At 46.0% G+C, this 19758-nt stretch overlaps 2 protein-coding genes across 8 annotated transcripts in view; one reads left to right on the forward strand and one right to left on the reverse strand.

Moving 5' to 3' along the window:
- Positions 1–603: 603 nt before the first annotated feature.
- On the forward strand, positions 604–5502 carry LOC131685418 (RRP12-like protein). The gene is made up of 8 exons (XM_058969111.1): positions 604–1196; positions 1255–3446; positions 3507–3666; positions 3729–4001; positions 4068–4360; positions 4419–4570; positions 4630–5164; positions 5225–5502. Exons 1-8 carry the CDS (start codon positions 717–719, stop codon positions 5337–5339), a joined length of 4200 nt encoding a protein of 1399 aa, XP_058825094.1. The 5' UTR covers positions 604–716; the 3' UTR covers positions 5340–5502.
- LOC131685420 (transport and Golgi organization protein 2) overlaps positions 5492–19758 on the reverse strand; it is a 153369-nt gene continuing 139102 nt past the window's right edge. For all 7 annotated transcript variants that reach the window (XM_058969114.1, XM_058969118.1, XM_058969117.1 and 4 more), the window contains one exon: positions 5492–5769. In XM_058969114.1, the coding sequence (XP_058825097.1) occupies positions 5553–5769 (217 nt within the window). In that variant the 3' untranslated portion in view covers positions 5492–5552. The remainder of the gene's footprint in view (positions 5770–19758) is intronic.

Below are 19758 nucleotides of genomic sequence, written 5' to 3' on the forward strand. Positions count from 1 at the left end.
AACTCAATTGGACGATTTTGAAACCAACCGTTCTTAGAGGGTGCCCACTGAGACGTCCAAAAAATTGTTTCAAAATCGTTCAACACGGGTCCAACGATGGACGTTCGTTGAACGGTTATTTGGACGTTGTCCAAATTGGTCCAACGAACGTCCTTCATTGGACGATTTTGAAACCAACCGTTCTTAGAGGGTGGGATAGAACGCTGTTGAACATGCTGGGGCTGGGAAAGTAACGCTAACACAGCTTGTTTCTCTCATTTTAACGCCACACACTTAAAATCCATTACCTACCAGTAGGTAATTTTAATTTACTGTCCTTATTTCACTGCCGGAAAACGAGGGAGAGGGAATGATTTTTTTACTCAAATATTAATGGGATGAAGTTTAGTCGGCTTTGGGGAATATCTCATTATTTTTGGGTAAATTTGGACTCCCTCTCTTTCGTTTTTCGTTGGAGGAAGTGGGATGCACAGATTTAAAATTACCTACTGCTAGGTAATGCAAGTTTTCAGTGCAGCTCCTTTGTCGCATTTTTGTAACAACCCTGTTTTGTCGTAGCGGCGTCACATACGTTACATTTTTTTTTTGGTATGACTGACAGAGCCGAGTGAGCACGTTTGTTTTGTTTTCCATGCGGTGTGCGTGCGACTGAATTTTTCACAATATTCTTAGCAGCAAAAATAAGTGCTAGAAATAAGTACAAACCCGTAGTGAACATGGGAAAATTCCGTTCTAAACTGAAGAAAAAAGTAGGTACCAAACGATGGGCTCGCGGTCAAGCTTCCAACTCGAATCCGGAATCGAACAAGCACCGAGCCAAAGCGAAGAGTCGCTTTTTTCAGGCAAACCTTAGCTTGGCACCGGCAGCACACACTGCACTGGCTAACCAGGCCAGCAAGTTAACGCTGGAAGCGGTGTTGAAACACGATGCCGTTCAATCGTACAGCAGCACGAAAGAGGGTGGTCCAACGGTGAATGATTTGGCCGCCAGTATGCGCTCGTTCAGCATAAACGATGCCCTGGCGGATGGAGATGGGATGACCGAGTCGCAGCTCGGAACGTTCAAAACCTTTCAGACGTTTGCCTCGAACTGGAGCGCGTGCAGCAATATGAGCTTCAAGAAGCTGCTGAATAATTTTCGGGCCAACTCTCAGCTGCAGAAGGATATGCTGGCGATTTTGGCGGCCCTGACGGAGGTAGGTTTGCGGGATAGTTTTATGTTAAATCATGTTTGAGAAATTTATTTTTCGGTAGGTTATTAAAGAGAAGGGTGGATCGCAAAGCAGCACCGAATACTTTCTTGGTTTGATGGAAACAATTGATGCGACTAAAGAGGAAGCGGATACCGTTGCCGCCGTTTCACTGCTATCGATGGGAATAAAGTCAGTTCCGGAGGGTGTTTTAAGGAAGAAGTTTTCCGAAACCGGACAGACTCTTTTGAATCTTTTAGAACGATATGCGGATTCGGATAATCAGAACATCGTACGTAGTATCATCGGGTGTCTGTCGGTACTGTTGAGAGCTCAGGAGTACTCTCAGTGGAAACTGTCGTCGACGTTAAAATTCTTTGATTCGGTTTTGGCGTTTGTTATTCACACTAAGCCAAAGGTGAGGAAAGCAGCTCAGCACGCAGTTGTGGCAATAATACACGGTAGCTGTTTTATGCTTCCGCCTAAGATTGAGTCCAAGGATATCGAGGAAGGATCAGATGAGAAAATGGATGACGGAGTGGCAGCGAAACCACTGGTCAAGTGTCATCCGATTGGAGGTCGGGTGGCTAAGTTCTGTGTGGGACAGTTTAAACCGGAAAACATTGGAAACAATCAAACGCTTGTCCTTCACACGCTGGGTTTGCTTCATAATGCGCTACCCGGATTTTCAAAGGACGATATTAAGTTGATTGCGGAGAGTTTGCTTTCGATTATGACTGCCACGAATGTGCTGATCAGGACTAACTGCTTCCAAACGTTCCATTCACTGTTCTCGTCGAAAACGGAGAATTTGGTTCCGGTACTGGCGGGGAAGCTGATAGCTGCTTTGTACGATTACAGACCGGATAAGTCGGATTCTAAGCAAACGATTGCTTGGTTGACCGTCATCAAGGAAGGTCATCTTTTCTTGGCCAAATATAATCTGACCATGTGCAGCAGTGCGCTTCCAAGGTTTGTGGATATTTGTACGCATGATTTTTGGGGATCTAACAAAATGGAGGTGGTTTCGTGTGCCTCCAATGCTTTGAAGGATATTTTGTACGAATGTGTACAGCCTTGTTGTGAAGATGAGGAAGTCGATATACATCGAGTCTCGATAGAACGAGTGTTGAAATCCATAACGGATGTTCTCAGTTCGGCACCTTTTGGACACGCTTCTAATCAGGTATTGATTATCTTGGCAATTGCCTTCGATATTGCGGGATGTCACTTTGGATCAACACTGGCTCCTGCCCTGAAGTCCTTGGGTAATCGCTACGATCCTCAGTCATCTAGCCGGATTCAGATTGAGCATGCAGTGCTGCAAGCAATTGGTTCGATGGACACAGGTTTGATTCTGGAATGCATTCCTCTAGCAGACGCGTCTGGTAAAATTGATTTGGATAAAACGTGGATGCTGCCACTGATCCGTGAAGGTCTGAACCAATCTCGGTTGGAAATTTTCAACAGCGTCATTCTAAAGTTAGCCTACCAGTGCTATGTCCTTTGGAATAAATTTAAAGAATCCGACAACAAGCAACAGGCGCACATCTTCGAACTACTCTGCTGTCAGCTGTGGGGTTTGTTTCCCGGTTTCTGTCGTCGCCCGAAAGATGTTCACAATTTTCGTCACATCGCCAAAACTCTCGGTACCGTGCTGAACGAAAATCCAACTCTTCGTTCCTCAATCTTGGATGGGTTGAAGGAACTAATCACGAATCTTGAATCGGATTCGGACAAAGCGGAAGTTGGCAAATATGCAAAGAATTTTCTGCCCCGTTTATTCAACATCTACACTACGAAACCGAAAGGAAGCTATGAAAACGAAGTCCGTCAGGTTGCTTTCGAAGTGATCCGGGTTTATCTCGCCATAACCCCCAAACCGGTGCTCGATGAAATGCACTCGGCGGCACTGGAGCAGCTAACCACCAAGGCTCCCGGAACGTTCATCTACGACATGCTGTTCGATGTGGTGGAACAGCTTTCGCTGCACCAATCGGCCGATAAGTTGGATGACATCTATCAGCGCTACATCGTGGTTATTCTGAAGCGTGACAAGACGCAGGAGACGGTAGCGAAAACTAACGCCAACGTTCGGCGACAGATGAAGAAGGCCTTCAAGCTGCTGCGGGAGATACTTGCCTCGGAGAATGCAGGCTGTCGGGAATTTGTCGAAGCGAAGCGGGGTAACGTGGAGAAGCTGTTACTGGGAACGCTTCATTCGACCTTTGAAGGGATTCAGGCACCTCGGTTGGCGTGAGTAGTTTAAATAGAAATTGTGTTTCCACAGTGTTTTAAAATTTTCATTATTCACAGATGCCTTAAGTTGCTCATCGAGAAGAACCCGGATATAAAGATCACCAACAAAATCATCACTCGAACCGTACCGGAAGCGATAGCCTCGTACGGCGTGGAAGCCGTCAAGCAAGAAAATTTGTCGAACGATTTGATCGAAATGATCGGTTCCATGTACAATGTAGGTGTTGATTGTTGGACCGTGTCCGTTGAATTTCCACTCTATTTTCTTTTTTATTTTAGAACGAAGGCAAACTGAACGAATTTGAAAACCTAGTGATAGCCGGTCTCGTCGGTGACAGTACACTAATCACCAACACTATATGGGTTCTGAAGAATATTCTGCAGACGTTCACCGGCTCGCTAACGGTAGATTCTTTAAAGTTCATGCTGGAACAAGTTCTAACCATACTGATGGGCCACAACCGGTCTGAGGTGGACGCCGCACTCAACTTTCTGTTACTGTACATCAAAATACTGCCGGTACCGATGGTCACCAACTATTTGCAGATGATTGTGAGTCTCGCAGAACTTAGCTAACAATTCTATGAATAAATCCAACTATTACTTAACTTGTTTTAGATGAAGGCACTCTCCTCAATGGTACCGGATACGAAACGTCACTGTAGGCTGCTGATTGGCTATACGTTGAAGCGGCTCGCCAAACGATTTGGCGCGGAAGAAATCGTTAAGCTCGTTCCCGGCAACGACGAGGTAACGCACAAGCGACTGAAGAAAATCCGCAAGGAGCTGGCTCGTGCCAGACGGAACAAGCTTGAGGATCAGAAAAAGCAGCGAAAACGAGGCGTTCAAAATGATGACGATAGCGACGAGGAGGATGATTTGGCTGGACATCTGGAGAAAAAGAGTCTGACGTGAGTTGATCGTTTTTAGGTTTGGTTTTCCAACAATTAATTCCTTCTTTACCTCTAGTATTGACGATATATTGGCTGATTCAGAGTCCGATTCCGATTCGGGCGTAGAAGACGAAAGAAAAGCCAGGAAAAAGATGAACACTTACATCAAGGAATCTCCCGAGAATATCGTCGATTTGGCGGATCTGGATGCCATTAGCAAAGTTACCAGTAAGTCATCGTAACAAAACCCCACACGGATCCTGTTTCTAACACTTATTCCATTTCAGCATCCGAACCATCCAAACAATCGGAACCAAGCAGTTCCCAGATCAGGAAAAAGAAGGACCCTAATCGGGGATTCGCCACCGCTTCGGACGGTCGGTTGGTTATCGAAGACATCGAGGACTATTCCGATTCGGACGAGGATCCCGATGAAAACGTCGGCTACAAGGAGAAGGCTAAAAAGCGTGTGTACGAACAGGAGGATAGCGATAGTGGCGAGGAAGTTGCCACGGATGAAGCCGAAGCGGGGCCATCGTCTCGAAAGCGCAAGGCAATGGAAGCGATGAGCGTTCGGTCCGGTATGAGTACCGGTAGCAGTCGTTACGTGGCCGGTGGTAAGGGTATTCATCGACCGGTGGCGGCATCGGTGAAATCCGGCTACACCAGCCGGTCGGCGGCCAAGTCGAGCAAGAGTACCAAGACGTACGCCTCGACCGGTACGGACTACAAGTCCAAGAAAGCGCAAGGTGATATGCTGAAGAAGGGCAAACATGAACCGTTTGCCTATGTTCCGCTGAGCAGGAACTCTTTAAATCGAAGGTGAGTGATTTGTTTAACTAACTTTCCACAAAATCTTACCATTTGATCCGTTCTTCACAGAAAACGAGCCAAAAACGCTGGTCAGTTCAAGAGTATTGTTAAGGGAGCCCGAAAAGGTGCCGCTGCTGGTGCAAAAAATCGAGCGATGAAAAAGTCCGATAACAAACGAAAGTGAGAAAACCATCCAGATCAAGATTTTTATTTCCGTAATTATGTTCAGTCATTGAGGGGCAGTCTACATTGATTAAATAATTTCTCTACGCTTTGCATTGAGTTGGGTCACGATCACTAAAGATACGATACAGAATGTAAATAAACGAAAATTACTTAAATTCTAACCGGATTCAAAAGTTTAGTAGGAAAACGGTCCGAAAGTCCATCGTATCTATTAAAACTGTCGTTCTATGTGAGTCCGCTCCCACTCTCCGTCCGGGTTGGTAGAAGTCATTGTTTCCTCAATGAATTCCATACGGTTTTCGTGATCGACCAGGATGATAGTGCGGGTCCGACTGCCATAACCATACTCCGGGAAATATACATTAATGCTGGCCAGCTTTTCAGCAGAGTTAGGTGCCCGCCGGGATAGTTCCGCATCGGGAAAATATCTGCAGACAAAAAAAAACAAAAAGATGCAGTATCAGTGGTAAATAACATTCAAATCTGGGCAAAATTCCCAAAGAGAAAATGTTTTGGACAAAATCAATTTTTTTGTGCATAAGGGCACAATACCTAATATAAACTAGTTGCTGGTTTGGACTTATCTAACTAGCATTAACTTGGTGTTAGTAATTGACGAGAAGAATTCAAAACACTAAAACTGGTGGTGTGGGACACCTAAATCTAAAACTTTTAACAAATTATTTTGAAAAAATAGCATCTATAAATAGGAAAGAATCTTGTAAATTGAAAGTGTGTATCTATTGTCTTCAATAACTTTTGCTTGTGGCAACACCTGGATGGCAACGGTCACTGCGGAATGATAATAAACTGTCAGCTCTCATCCAAAAGTAGGTGGCTAGTACAATAGTGCTATATGTTTAGTAAAACTTAGGATCTTCGGACCACTATTAGAGAATTACAGATTGCAAAATTTATCGATGACGGAAATTACTGATTGAGGCGATTTTAAAATCCAAGATGGCGGCTTCCGGTTACCACAAACATTAGCTTTGTTTCAGTACACGGAAGTTACTCCGGAGCAAACCGGAGCAAAAAAATACTTGCTCCTTTTTAGTCCGGTTTGCTACCAGAAGAAGAAATAAGAGAAGAAGATGGTACAAGAACGATTTTCTCCCTGTTTGCTCCGGAGTACTTCCAGTTATTTCGTCATCATCATTGTAGCCGATTTTCTAGTGCTGTGAGCAGGGCCGTAGGGAGAAAATCCGGGCCCGGGGGGTCCAACATAAGGTCCCCCACTGCTGTAGACTATTCGACCATCAAAATGTTCAAGCTCCGATATCCATTAGAAAAACCTGTTTTTATCCACCTAGCGGTGCAATCGTGCCTTTCTCATTTGTCCAAACTACGATTCCATGGCTGGTTACGTTTAATATAATGGAGGAAATGTCTATTACATATTCAGTACGATTTGCACACCTACCCGGTCAAACCATTCGGAATTTGATTTGGAATGCTGAATGGAGTCAGCATGGATTCCAAATCAAATGCAACAACCGATTCTGAAACCGATTGAGTCGGAATCGGTTGTTGCATTTGATTTGGAATCCATAATGACTCTATTCAGAAATCCGAACCGCTTCCGGAATGAGTTTAGCTGGGTACTCTTGAAGACCATTCCGAAAATATCCATATTGATTGGGTTATAGCGAATACTGCATATCAAAAAGACTGACAACTCTGGCCAGAATCAGGAGACAGTAACAGCAACGCCACATGCGGGTACAGGTAGTACTTACCATAGTGATGCACGTACACATATACACTTTTACAATAAGCTTCTTACCTTCCTCCAATAGAGGCGTTGTAACCTCTGTCGTTTCTCGTTTGTATGGGGGAACGAAAGAGATATCAGTCTTCTTAATATGTAGTCTTCGGTTATAGTGAATTTCGCTAAACTGGAAGTCGCCATCTTTGATTTCAAAATGACGTCAAACAAAAATTTCTGGCACCTACTCGTCAAGTCCATTCTGCAAATACCCATATTGTTGAGGTGCGGGCCATAATGAGTCTTCCAGACCCGTCTCTTCCATCTTTCCGAAAATCTTCGAAGTCTTTTGCATTCAAAAGGACTTTTTGCAAAAATCGCGTTGATTGGAAAATCGGGGTAAAAAACCTCGTAAAAAGACCCGCACAAATAAACCGCGTAAAGAGAACCTGAGTGTACGTTCAAAGCTCGTCATCATTTAGTTGGTGGTACTAGGCTCGGTTGGAGCCGTTGATGAAGCAAATTCAAATCTTGCGATTGAAAAAGCAGCAAGAACAAAAGAGTAGGCGTTGCGCAACAGCAGCGGAAAAAAATTTCATTAGCAACTAGAAAACACTGTACAACACGTAATTTAAATAAAACGATTTGTAATACGTGATTCTACAGTGAATTTGTGAATCCTCCGAATTCCAAAGAACATTGGTCCTTCTCCCCAGCGGCAGGTGAGTCCCGGTGTCCGTTGCAGCTCGTTCAAATTGACTGAACTAACATTGGTCCTTCGAAAACCAACTGCCAGTTCCAACACGTTTTGATACCTACTACGTCGATATACCTAATCTGAGAAGCGGGAGAATGTTGCGTACACCCCCATTGAACTTTAATACCCGTGAACCTCCAACTGATCCTCCTTCTGGTAATAAAGATAAACGAGTAAACAGAAGTGTCGGTTCTGTCAACGTCGATCACCGATCACAAAAATTAGTGTCTTCTAAAGGCAGTACTTGTAGCCAAATCAAAGCTTTCGAATTAAGTAACCAGCTAGAAGAAGAAGAACTTAGAGCATCATTAGAACAAGATAGGATAGAAGCAGAGTTGCAACTAAAAGCGTTGCAAATCGAGAAAGACTTAAAGCTGAAGCGAGAACAGAAGAAAGCCGAGTTTTTAAAAAAGAAACGAGAACGTGAAATGCTCATTTTAGAACTAAAATCGAACTCTGATAGGTCGAGTATTTGCAGTTCATCGAGTCGAGTACATGATTGGGTAAAAAGTGTAGCGAGTGAAAAATCGGACGCAACCATCCAACACCACGACTTTATATACACAGAACAGGAATCGAAATCACAGCCTCCTATAACAGCGAATATCTTCAATTCGAATCCACAACGTGAAACTTTGCCTAATATGCCGAATTGGAACCGGTAACATGGATTGAATTTAAACCCAGCGAGCGATCCTGCACCTACTTCTGGTGTTACTCCAGAGATAACCGAGGTATTGTTTCATGCCTTCAAAGCTCTACAAAATCGACATGTCAGCGAACTGCCCACATTTTCTGGGAACATTATGGAGTGGCCGATATTTGAGAATGAGTTCAATACTTCGACTACCAAATTCAAATTAAGCGATCGTGATAACTTGAGGAGACTGAGCAGCGCCCTGCAAGGAAAGGCACGAAGAACTGTAGAAGCGCTATTATCGTCTACAGACAACGTAGAACTGATTATGAGGATGCTAAAATCAAATTTTGGTCGAACAGAATAGGTTGCAGCCAATCGCCTCGACGTTTTTGCGGAACCTGGACAATGTGAAGGAAGGAAACATCGAATCTTTTAGATTTTTCTACAATGCCATAGTTGGTACAGCTGTAGCTCTAAAAAATGTAGGAGCAGAAATGTATCTACTGAATCCTGAACTTATCGCGCATTTAGCTGAAAAGCTTCCTAGTTTCAGTAAACAAATGTGGATTCGTCATAAGGCGAATTTGATGAGACATGGTGGAAACATTGACTTCCAAGCATTTTTTTCATATCGGAAACAATCGCCAAATCTGAAACCGAAACAACCTGTCCTTAATATAAACAACAACGAAGAAGAGATTAAATGTCCACTCTGTAGTGCTAATGATCACCATAGCTTGACAAAATGTGAGAAGTTCCGGAAATTATCTGTGGAACAGCGCAGGTCTGTAGCGAGAAGCTGTAAGGTATGCTACGTTTGTCTCAAACCGGATCACAACCGCCAGAAATGTCAATCAAATAAAACTTGTTCGATTTGTGACAAGAACCACCACGAACTGGTGCATTCAGATGATGTCCCAAAGCAGCTGCCTAGACAGACCAACTTCAAGTCGCAATCTGCTGAAAACCTATGCCATATAAATGCAAGAAGTTCAAACACGTTGCTTCGCATAGGCAAGGTTAAAATCAAAAGCGAGAACAAAGTCCACGTGGTGTTCGCCTTGTTTGATGAGGGGTTATCTGTTTCCATGGTGGATGCTTCCCTCGCTGCCACGATGGGTATATCTGGACCTGTACAACCTGTTACTTAACGTTGGACAAATGGAATAACACACAAAGATGAAGACTCGATGAGGCTGTCGCTCCAAATATCCGGCCCGAACCCGCTATCGAAAAGGTATCAACTTAACAACGTACGTACAATTAAAGACACTGTTGGACGACGACAAACTGGAAGCTGTACAAGGTGCAGTACCTAGGATACTGATTGGTTCCAATAATGCTGGCCTTATTGTACCTCTGAACACTATTCAATACTCGGTTAATGGACTACAGCTAACACGTTGCCACCTTGGTTGGGACCATCCACGGTGAAATCCAACCGGATATCGAAGTAACAGATCGTTTTCATATCCTGATGTGTTCCGAGGCAAATGATGTAGAACTTACAACGTTGGTCAAGAAGATGTTCAAAGTTGAAGGTTTTGGAATAACTCAGCACGATCCAAAGATGTCAGAGGAGGATGAACGAGCTTTGGACATAACGAATAGAACGCTGAAGCGGTGTGGCGATCGTTTCGAAGTAGGGCAACTGTACAAATACAATCATTTTTCATTCCCTGACAACAAACCACAAGCACTCCGTCGATTGCAAACTATGGAGAAGAAAATGGACGCAGATCCTGATTTTGCTGAGAAGTACTGCCAGAAGATTCAAGAATATCTTGACAAAGGATATGCTCGGAAATTAGCGCCAGAAGAGTTAGAGGAAACATCAAATACATGGTATTTACCGCACTTCAGCGTTGTCAGCGCTAACAAGTTTAGATTGGTAATGGATGCCAAGGCTAAATCCCACGGATTTTCTTTGAATGATTTGTTGTTAAAAGGTCCTGATTTCGTTCCTTCACTAATTGCTTCTATTCTTTGCGCGCGAACGTGAATGAGAACCAGAATGAGGCGCGGATACTTGGGTTAAAATGGAATTTACAAACCGATGAGTTCGTTTTCACATTGGATTTTCCTCAGCTGAAGGAATCGCTCAGATCTGGAGAGATGATTCCTACTAAACGTGAACTGTTGAAATTCATGATGAGTATTTTCGATCCTTTAAATGTGCTTAGTCCTATCACCATCTGAAAATCATATTCCAAGAGCTGTGGCGTATGCAAGTGGGTTGGGACGACCAACTACCTGACGGGTTAGTACCAAAGTGGCTAGCAGAAACTGTTAAGTTACAGAAGGTACGTGTTCCAAGGTACTATTTTCCTGGCCTGTCATCTTTCAGTAGCGTCGAACTTCATGCATTTTGTGATGCCAGTGACAAAGCCTTTGCCAGTGTTGTATACTTGGTACTTCGATGCGGTGGGAAAACGTATATTGCTTTTGTATTGGCTAAATCTAGAGTAGCCCCTCTGAAATCGCAAACTGTCCCACGTCTTGAATTGCAAGGCTGTGTGCTGGCTAGTCAGCTGATGAGATCGATACAAGATGAACTTAAAGTTGAAATAATATCCACACGTTTTTGGACCGATTCTAAAATCTGCCTTGGTTGGTTGAGCATAACGGAAAAACTCACTGCTTACGTTGGATCACGCGTCACAAAAATTAAGGAGAACGGCCATAATACGAGTATGTGGCATTGGATCCCTTTAAACCTGAATGTTGCAGATTTGGGTACTAAATCATCGAAATTTCCCACAATTCAATTATGGTTGAGCAGTCCTGATTTTCTTCATCAACCACGATGTTTGTGGCCCGTCACTGATGACGTCGTAATGACTGCAGACGAATCTATAAATTTTCACGCAGAAACGGAAAGCTGTCCTTAATGTGTTTTCAAACATCGAAAGTAAAAACACTTGATCTATCGGACACCAAGAGATTTTCCGACTACAATCGGCTGATACATACTACAGTGTACTACCTGAAAATGAGAAAGATTTTATCAATGTCGAAAAATGATAAACCTAAGCAGTTCAAGATCGATGACCAAAGCCAAGGATGCTTGGTATAGGAAGGTACAACAGGACGAATTCAACGAAGAAATTAAAGATTTAAAATTGAAGGGGCTTGTGAAAAAAAACAAGCAGACTGTACACCTATTCTCCTTTTCTGCACAACGGAATCATTCGAATGCGAGGAAGGATTCAGAACGACTTCACAACGTTACTCATTCGTTTGTACCACATTTCAAATTGTCATCAAGGACTAGAAACGGTAATAAACAATCTACGGTAGCGTTATCGAATTCTTAAGCTGAGTTCACAGGTGAAGAAAACGGCAAGGTTGTGCGTAAAGTGTCGTGAAATGCGATCAAAACCAAACATGACTCAAATGGGGAATTTACCACCTGAACGCACCACTGCTGGAGTATTTCCATTCCATTATACAGGTATTGATTATTTTGGCCCTTTGGTAGTAAAAGTTGAGCGGCGCCTGGAAAAACGTTGGATTGCGTTATTCACCTGTATGACCAGTCGAGCAATTCATATTGAGGTGGTACCCTCCTTAGACACCAGTAGTTGTATTGTGGCCATAAGATGCTTTATGACTGTAAGAGGAATTCCACAAAAAATACTTACAGACAACGGCACAAATTTCACTGGGGCAAATAACGAGCTTAAAAGGCTAATAAAGCAGTTCGACCAACCACAAATCGAGGACACATTGAGCATAAGAGGAATGGAATGGCTCTTTATCCCTCCTGGTTCTCCCCATTTTGGCGGATGCTGGGAACGTCTTGTTCGTACTGTGAAGACAGCTTTGGGCGTTATGTTGAAGGACAGACGGCCAACAGATTTGGTTCTTCGAACAACATTATGCGAGGTGATGAACGTTATAAACAACCGACCGTTGATCCATACGTTAGATGATCCTCATGATCCTGAGCCACTAACTCCGAACATGCTTCTGCTTGGACGAAGCAATTACATGCAATATGATCACCAATTTGATGAACGTGATCTGGATTGTAGAGCAGCATACAAACATTCACAGATATATGCTGACCGCTTCTGAAGAAAATGGGTATCTGCATATCGACCAGAGCTAATGAGACGACAAAAGTGGCAGGATAATCGAAATTATTATGAATATAAGTCCGGAGATCTAGTCATGATCGTTGACGAAAATTTGCATCGAGGATGTTGGCCAAAAGGATTGATTGAAAAGGTTTACTATGGTCCAGATGGTAAAATTAGGACAGTGGTTGTACGCACATCTAAGTCAATTTACACTAGGCCAATTAGCAAGATAATTCTACTACAAACCAGTTCTGTTCTGGCCCCGGAGAATGTTGATGAAGCAAATTCAAATCTTGCGATTGAAAAAGCGGCAAGAAAAAAAGAGTAGGCGTTGCGCAACAGCAGCGGAAAAAAAAATTGCATTAGCAATTACAACTAGCACTGTACAACACGTAATTTAAATAAAACGATTTGTAAAACGTGATTCTGCAGTGAATTTGTGAATCCTCCGAATTCCAAAGAACATTGGTCCTTCTTCCCACCGGCAGGTGAGTCCCGGTGTCCGTTGCAGCTCGTTCAAATTGACTGAACTAACAGGAGCATTCCCGATTTTACGCCGATCCGGCTCTGAACACTACTCCTCATGAAGGATAGAGTCTTCCCTTGCATGACCTCCCTGCTGCTAAGATATTAGTATGTATAGATAATCATGGGATCACGAGAAGCGACTATGTGCAACGAGTGGAGATAGCGGCCCGGAGATCGGACCCAACAAAATGGAGCAAGAAACTTACACATATGAAGTAGACGCGGCGAATCCCTTCGGTAACGGGGTCACCACCTCGGCAAAGCCATCCAGTGCAACAACAGCACGACCAGGAGAAATAACAGCCGCAGCTTCAACACCAGGAACAGCCTCAACAGCACCAGCTGCCGCAGTCATACATTCAACAGAAGCAGCGAGGGAGTATAGCAGTAGCTAAAAAACTGGTGGACGAACTGCACAACTTTGTTGACAAAAGGAGTAATGTGCACAAAGACATCGAGACACTGGTCCTGAGGATACAAGGTTACCTCGGATTGGCCGTCAAGGAATGGAGAACCTTGAAGCAGAAAGCTGAGGTAACCGGAAAGAAGCTGTTGATGGCCAAGAAGTCCTTGGAAATAAGGCAAACAGTGGCATCACCGAAAGTGAGGGAATCATACGAGGCGAAAGACAAACCTCAGGGGACGTCCCTCTCTACACCGAATAGGCCAAGAGCTTCTCCAGGTGATGCAAGACCAGGAGGTTCCAAGAAACGCAAGGAGGCTCCCGGCGTAGTGGTACGCTTGGCTAACAAAGCAGCCACCAACGTGGATAAAAAACCAAATGGGATGTCGTCGGCAGCACTAAACGGAGAACAATACAAATGCGAACAATAAGGATAGGTCCGAAAAGCGAAAGCTTCTCAAGGGACGAAACAAAGGTGAAGCACTCATAGTCAAAGCTAACGATGACTCATACGAGGAGATACTGCGCGCAATGAGAACACACCCGGTACTCAAGGCGCTGGGCTCAGACGTCTAGAAAATCAGGGGCACCCGCACCGGAGAGATTATTCTGAAACTGAAAAAGGATCCAAAGTCAAACAGCTCTACTTACAAAGAGCTCACCGAGAAAGCTATGGGTGAAGCGATGAAAGTGACAGCCTTGTGGCAACCATCCAATGTAAGGACCTGGATGAGATATGCTCAGAAGAAGAGCTAAGAGCAGCTCTGGAGAACCAGTGCTTGGAGAAGTGCAGATGATGATCCGAATGAGGACGGGACCTCTCGGCACGCAAGCGGCGTCAATTAAGCTTCCAGTCGAAGCAGCGAACAAGGCACTTAAAATTGGGTAGATCAAAGTTGGCTGGTCGGTGTGTCAATTGAGTGTCTTTCAGCGACCGGAAGTGTGCTTCAAATGTCAAGAGTTCGGCCACCTGGCGCGAAACTGTAGTGGACCTGACAGGAGCAAATTAAGAAGAAGGCCAAATGGTAAAAGACTGCCGGCAGGCTCCTAGATGTCTGATCTGCGCAACCGAGAAAGGTAACAACCACGTTACAGGAGGCCTACGATGTTCGGCCTTCAAACAGGCGACTGCAACGAAGTCACAGTAGAGGTAACGCAAATAAACCTTAACCACTGCGACACAGCAAAACTCTTGCTGCGACAATCTGTAGTGGAGTCTAAATGCGATATAGCTATCATTTCGGAGCCTTACCGTATCCCGGCCAGCGATGGAAACTGGATAGCTGATAACGCTAAATCAGCGGCGATTTGAATGACGGGAAGATATGCATTTCTGAAAGTGGTTTGTCATGCGGATGAAGGCTTCGTAATCGCCAAATTCAATAGAGTCTTCTTCTGCAGCTGCTACGCACCTCCGCGGTGGACTACCGATCGATTCACAGAAATGCTCGAAAAGCTGACAGAAGAGCTCATCGATCGGAGACCTGTCGTTATAGCCAGCGATTTCAACGCTTGGGCAGTAGAATGGGGCCGCCGCTTTACCAAGTCAAGGGGTAGTAGTCTACTCGAGGCCTTTGCAAATCTGAACGTAGAAGTTGTAAACGATGGTACAACCAGCACCTACCGCCGCGAAGGACGACATTCAGTTATCGATCCGGTACAATATCGGAAGCAACAGGCAGTCGGGAGCGTGTGTGATCCAAGCAAACGAGCGGAGGTGGCAAACAACGAAGTTCGACAAGGGAGTCTTCGTCGAGGCGTTGATGCGTGAGTGCAATCACATTGACTTCAGTGCAGACGAAGTGATAGCGGCATTAGCAAGAGCATGCAATGCTACCGTGCCAAGAGAAGGTAAACCAAGGTGCAGTCACCGCCCAGCTTTCTGGTGGAATTCGGCGATTGCCGACCTACGTGCATCCTGCCATCGAGCCTGGAGGAAGATGCAGAGAACCCGAAACGTTGCGGAAAGATATTCCCTAAGACCAGCGTATAAGGCGGCGAGAGCCACTTTACAAGGAAATCAAGCTCATAAGAAAGCCTGCCTGCCTAGAAGAGCTTTACCGCAACGTCAACTCAAATCCGTGAGGCGACGCCTATAGAGTTGCATTGGCGAAGATAAGAGGACCGCCAGTACCACCAGATAGGTGCCCGAAGAGAATGAAAGTCATCGTAGAAGCGCTATTTCCACAGCATGAATAGACGGCCTGGCCGCCCACGCCATACGATACGTAGTAAGATTACGAAGAGGAAGTTCGTGTAACCAACGAGGAGCTGATGGTGGTGGCTCTAAAAACAGCAATGCTATCGAACCCGGATATGTTTAGGACCGCGTTGCAAAAGTGCATCGACGATGGTGACTTCCCCGACATCTGGAAGTGACAAAAGCTAGTGCAATTGCCGAAGCCAGGAGATCCTTCAGCATACATGCCGATATGCTTGTTGGATACAGTCGGCAATGTGCTTGAAAGGGTAATCCTTAACAGGCTTACAACTTACACAGAGGGAGAGAATGGACTATCCAATATGCAGTTCGGTTTCCGGAGCGCGAGAAGAAGTTCACTACAAAACCGAGATGACTTTGATAAGCAACCGAAAAGCAGTGCAGCAGGCAAGAATTTCGGTCGGAGATTGTATCATCGACTCAAAGCGGGAAGCTAGACAACTGGGAGTGATGATAGACGACCGGTTAAGCTTCAATAGCCACATCGACCACGCATGCGAGAGGGTTGTAAAAGAGATCTCGGCACTATCTCGGATCATGCCCAATAATTCGGCGATCAGTAGCAGTAAAAAGTGACTGCTGGCGAGTGTCTCCACATCGGTGCTCAGATACGCAGGACCTGCAAGGGTAACGGGACTACAAATGAAGAGGAACACATATCGGCTGAACAGCACGTTCAGGCTAATGACTATGCGGGTGTCTAGCGCGTACCGAACTATCTCGACAGAGGCAGCCTATGTGATAGCTGGAACCATTCCCTTAAACCATAAACTCGAAGAAGATAGCGAGTGTTTTAGGAATCGAGGCACTAGAGGAGTCCGTAAACGAGCCCGAGAGTAGGCTAGTCGTCGGGGCACCTGAGAACCAGAAGTCATCCTCCCCCCGGAATCGCAGGACTGACCTCGGCGCCAAACCGACCAGCATCGAGATAACGGTTTCGAGAGAAATTTCAACGTCCGGAAATTTCTCCGTCGGAGTAGACTAAGCCCACCGCCGGGATCTAGTTCGAGTAGATCGGGAAGCAGCACCGGCAAATGGTCGTCGGGACGCCTGTGAACTGGAAGTCACCCTACACCCAGGATCGCAGGACCGACCTCGGCATCTGCCCGGGTAGCATCGGTTTCGGAAAATCTTCCACTGCCGAGGAACTCTTCGTCGGAGTAGGAAAGATCCACCGTCGGGGACTATTCGGAGTAGTCCGTAGTGAATCGCCGGCTTGAATCGTCTGGGCACCAGTGAACCGGACGCAATCCTCCAGCCGGAATCGCTGGACTGACCTCGCATTCTGCCGGACTGCATCGAAGGAACAACAACGTGTCCGTTAACGGTTTTGGGAGACATTCTTTTGTCGGGGAACTCTCCGCCGAGGTAGGCTAGCTCCACTACGCCGAGTAGCACCGAACGTGACAAACCACCAGTATAGGGCCGTCGGGGCACCAGTGAACCCGAAGCCACCCTCCAGCTGGAATCACTGGTTCGACCACGGCATCCAACTGGTCAACGTAGAGAGGAGGGTACATAGAATACCATGGCGTGCAATACTGATATGGCGGTTATGAGACCAGCGAAATCCAGCACGAGTGAAGTGCATTAGCACGACTCCCCCCGAAGTAGTCATTTCAAATGGAATCCGGGGGATCAGGCAAATGTCGGACTCTTACGTGGAGTTTAGAGGAGTAGGGTTCAGAGTTATCTTTTCTGTTCAGAGTCCCTTACTCTGGCACAAGATGGACGAAATCGGTGAACGTATGCTGGGTCGGCGTAAAAGCTTTACCACCAAGTAAAAAAACATGCGCACACACACAGTGCCGATGAGCTGTCGGAAACAGTAGCGAGGGCATGTGATATAACAATGGCGAGGAAAATGGAGCCAAGGAACTACCGGCGTCCGGCGTACTGGTAGAGCGACAGGCTCAGCATCCTCCGGGCTGCCTGCCTAAAAACTAGAAGACGTGTTCAGAGAGCAAGATCTGAGGCAGTCAGAGAAGTGTGTAAGGTAACATTCCGGGTGGCCAGGGCCGCTTTTAAACACGAGATAGTGCTAAGCAAATCCATCTGCTACAAGGAGCTGTGCAGAGAAGTAGACACCAACCCCTGGGGCAATGCTTACCGTTTCGTATGGCCAGGATTAAGGGTCCATTGACGCCAGTCAAATTGTGTGCCAACAAACTGAAAATTATTGTGGAGGGTCTTTTCCAGAAGCATGGCCGCCTACATCGTACGTTGATGCAGATGGTGGAAATGCTGGCGACAATCGAGTTTCCAACGACGAGCCCCTTATTGTGGCAAAATGGTTGAAAGCGAAGAAAGCTCCCGGACCGGATGGTATCCCCGACATGGCACTTAAGACTGCAATCCTGGCGTTTCCGGACATGTTCAGGATAGTCCTACAGAAATTCCTAGACGAAGGCAACTTCCCGGATAGATGGAAGATCCAGAAGCTGGTGTTGCTGCCAAGACCAGGGAATCCACCAGGAGATCCAGCATCGTATCGGCCTATATGCCTACTGGATACCTTCGGTAAGCTCATGGAAAGGGTCGACGACCTATGCTGAAAGTGAGAACGGACTATGGCAGAAGCGGTTCGGGTTCCGGAAAGGGATATCGACGGTGGACGCCATCCGCATAGTCATCGCGAACGCGGAGAAAGCATTGAAGCAAAAAAGAAGGGGTAATCGCTACTGCGCCGTGATGACGATAGACGTTAAGAACGCGTTCCATAGTACTAGCTGGGGGGCTATCGCCGTAGCGCTGCACAGAATGCGGGTTCTGGACTATCTAAGTAAGGTTCTGAAAAGTTACGTCCAGAACCGAGTACTGGCCAACAAAACGAACAGTCGTCGATTAGGGTCACAGCAGGAGTACCTCAGGACTCCATACTCGGCGTAACGCCCTGGAATATAATGTACAACGGAGTGTTAACACTACAGCTGCTCAGAGGAGTTGAGATCGTCGGTTTTGCAGATGATGTTGTCCTGACGATAACTGGCGGGACCCTCGAAGGGGGAGATGTTGACGGCAGAGACAATAGGCATCGTGGAAACCTGCATGGCTGACGTCAAGTTGCAGCTGGCTAACCACAAGACCGAAGCAGTGCTGGTCAGCAACTGTAAAAAAAATCCAGCTTGTCGCGATCAGCGTTGGTGAACAATCCATCCCATCGATGCGTGCGCTGTTAAATTAAAACAGCCATGTTGACTATGTATATGAGAAGGCTGCGAGGACAACTATCGCATTGGCAAGGATCATGCCGAATCACGGAGGAGCAAGAGGCACCACGACACGTCTCCTGGCGGGTGTCTCATCCTCAATACTGAGATATGGCGTACCGGCCTAGGCTGCTGCACTGAACTCAAAGCGGAATCGGAAAAAATTGACACGTTTAGCCTAATGGCTGTTCGTGTTGCGAGTACGTATAGAACGATATCGTCGGAGGCGGTATGCGTAATTGCCGGGATGATTCCCATCTGCATCACTCTGGCTGAGGACGTGGAATGCCACCAGCGGAGAAATGCACGCAATGCAAGGAGACTGGTCCGAGCGGACTCGTTGGCTAAGTGGCAGCAAGAATGGGACAATGCGGAGAAAGGAAGATGGAAGATGGTCCCACTGAATAATCCCAAATGTGTCGGCTTGGGTGTATAGGAAGCATGGAGAGGTGAACTTCCATTTAACGCAGTTTTTGTCCGGGCACGGATGCTTCCGGAAGTACTTGCATCGGTTCGGACTTGCTTCGTCTCCACTTTGCCCGGAGTGTGCGACCGTGCAGGAGACACCGGAACACGTGGCCTTCGAATGTCCTACGTTCGAAGAAGCTCGTAGGGGTATACCTGGTGTAACAGTTGACAATATTGTCGAAGAGATGTGCCACGACGAGCATACCTGGGACGCTGACAACAGAGTGGTTACGAGCATACTCTCCGAGCTGCAGAGGAAGTTGCGAAAGGACCAATAAGCCACAAATCGGGTTTGTGAGTAGGCTGGATTCACCGCCGGAGTTTAGACCGAGTAGTCCGCGTCGAATGGCAACCAGTGGGTCGTTGGGGCGCCAGTGAACCGGATGCTACGCTCCACC

This window comes from Topomyia yanbarensis, chromosome 2 (assembly GCF_030247195.1).
Source record: "Topomyia yanbarensis strain Yona2022 chromosome 2, ASM3024719v1, whole genome shotgun sequence".
In the NCBI taxonomy this organism is placed as follows: Eukaryota; Metazoa; Arthropoda; class Insecta; order Diptera; family Culicidae; genus Topomyia; species Topomyia yanbarensis.

What these genes read in the sequence shown, in the direction of transcription:
- LOC131685418 (XM_058969111.1), top strand. Translation starts at nt 717, where the DNA reads ATGGGAAAATTCCGTTCTAAACTGAAGAAAAAAGTAGGTACCAAACGA. An exon ending in ATTCAGGCACCTCGGTTGGC is followed by an intron (nt 3,447 to 3,506) that starts GTGAGTAGTTTA and finishes CATTATTCACAG; the next exon opens with ATGCCTTAAGTTGCTCATCG. An exon ending in CTGGAGAAAAAGAGTCTGAC is followed by an intron (nt 4,361 to 4,418) that starts GTGAGTTGATCG and finishes CTTTACCTCTAG; the next exon opens with TATTGACGATATATTGGCTG.